The 2,154-nt window shown below is 43.8% G+C and overlaps 1 protein-coding gene across 1 annotated transcript; it reads left to right on the top strand.

Moving 5' to 3' along the window:
* The first annotated feature begins 6 nt into the window (after positions 1 to 6).
* On the top strand, positions 7 to 1,708 carry LOC118424705 (alpha-aminoadipic semialdehyde synthase, mitochondrial-like). Its single transcript, XM_035833387.1, has 2 exons — positions 7 to 188; positions 1,417 to 1,708. Exons 1-2 carry the CDS (start codon positions 124 to 126, stop codon positions 1,574 to 1,576), a joined length of 225 nt encoding a protein of 74 aa, XP_035689280.1. The 5' UTR covers positions 7 to 123; the 3' UTR covers positions 1,577 to 1,708.
* The last annotated feature ends 446 nt before the right edge of the window (positions 1,709 to 2,154 follow it).

The following is a 2,154-nucleotide window of genomic DNA, read 5'->3' as shown; positions in this document are numbered from 1 at the left end:
GTTCCCGGATGTCCCAACGAAGGTCCCGGATGTCCCAACGAAGTTCCCGGATATCCCCGCTTGCCCCAGCGGCTGATCGCTGTGAGCGACATCTCGGCAGACGAAGGCGGGTCGCTGGAGTTCATGACCCGATGCACCTCCATGGACAGCCCGTTTGAAGTGTCTGACGGTACAAAATCTGAACCAGGGTACGGTCATCAGTTTGAAATTTTTAAGACATGCATTGAAACAGTTTGTGCTTCTCTATGCAAATGTCTGTTGACCAACTGCGTTGAACATTACAGACTATTATGCGCACGTGTTCCTTTCCTCCATTTTTTGTGTACCATCGTGCATGTTATTAGTATCAGTAATGACAAAAATTTATTGGAGATAAAGTCATTTATTGATATAGCTGATTTTAGGGACTTCGAGTTTATGTTCTGAAGTAGGGCTGGGTACCGGTACAGAAAATTCAGGTCCAGGTCCGGTTCAGGTCCAAAGGATCAGGTCCAGGTCCGGACCTGAACCTGGACCTAATGCAGTATGACTCATACCAATGGTCCATTTCACTACAAAGAGATCTGTTTGGTGGAGTATTAGACTTACACTGGCCTTTTAAAATCCTTCAACGCTAACTGCGGGAGACCTGGCGCATCCCCGTCTTGTAATTAGCCTACGAAAGGGTATGTCACCCCGCCCGTAAGGGGCGGTATTACCCCGTCGTGTGTAGACATGTGCGAACATGTCTACATTTGATCACGTCGACCGATGATGATGATGATGATGATGTTAATTTTCTAATCGGTCCAACATCCGGTCCACCTAATCTTTTCAGGTCCGGTTTTTCTGGACCGGTCCAATAAGAAAAACCGGTTTTGTACCGGTACGCTGTACCGATACCCAGCCCTATTCTGAAGTGATTAGTCATCAGTATTGATCCTGCAAAGGCTAAAGTGGTCTTTGTAAATTTGATCCATGTGTACTTTTGTGTTTGAAGAAAGTTTAGCATTGTACTCAATTTATATATGGACCGGTAGAAATATATACAGGTAGGATTGCAAAGTTAAACGCCATGTGTCCGTTATAAATTAGTAGTTTTGGATAAAGTGCGACTAAAAATCAGAAGATAAATATGATAACCATAAGATAAAGATACTGGGATTAGCCCAGTATTACAGACTATTATGCGCACGTGTTTCTTATATGTATACCTCTCAGTACCGGGACTTCCACTTTTGCTGAACGCTGATTTGTCGTGTCCATGCAAAGGCGACCCCTGGCGGTAGAAACCTAAACCGCCCTGCTTTTGCTAAGATGTCAACCTCAAAATTATGTGGAGTCCATTCAGCCCATTTTTTTTTATTGTCATGTTTATTTCGGTACTAAGAGGTATTTTCTACGTAACGCTAATACACATGTGTTGTTCCCCCAAAGGATCATGGGGGGTGGTGTTGTGGTCTGCTCGGTGGACAACCTCCCAGCGCAGCTGCCGCGAGAGGCTACGGACATCTTTGGGAACCAGCTGCTGCCCTACGTCTGGGAAATGGTACGCTCGGGGTCAGGGGTTATGGTTCAAAGGTTAATACGTCCATAGCTGATGTGAGAAATGTTGAGTTCAAAACATATCCCCGTTTCAAGGACATGGATCCTGTAGGTACCGATTCTTGGCAAAACGTGTTTTATTTACAATGGGGATAAAAATGTCAGACTACAATGCATGGCTAGTAATCAAAATCTAGCGAATAAACCTCCGAGGATCTCCGAGTGAGCGAAGCCCAAATACGGGAATGCGGGTTTGGTATTGGTCAAGACAGCCGGACTATATGATCTGTTCATAGTTTCACCTGGTTAGTAAAACACATTCCTAACAACGTCCATTGTAATACGCCACCGAGTGAGTGAAGCTGTAGATCCAAATATGGGAAAGTGGGGTTGGGATTGTTCAATATAAACAGACTATGATTCGTTAATAGTTCTATCTGGATGGCAAAACACGGAAAACAAAGTTCTTTATACATAACTGAATATTATCTACATAGCCAGCGTTCGAGTGAAAGTCTGTAACCTCCCAACGGCGATTCTAAGTGGTTCTACTTCGCACTGCAGTTTGTAGAAGGGAGTTGTTTTTAAATCTTGACTACATGTATATCATAGAATAACTTTATTGCGAAA

Source organism: Branchiostoma floridae, chromosome 10 (assembly GCF_000003815.2).
Source record: "Branchiostoma floridae strain S238N-H82 chromosome 10, Bfl_VNyyK, whole genome shotgun sequence".
Lineage (NCBI taxonomy): Eukaryota > Metazoa > Chordata > Leptocardii > Amphioxiformes > Branchiostomatidae > Branchiostoma > Branchiostoma floridae.
This window is presented reverse-complemented; position numbering and strand designations above follow the sequence as displayed.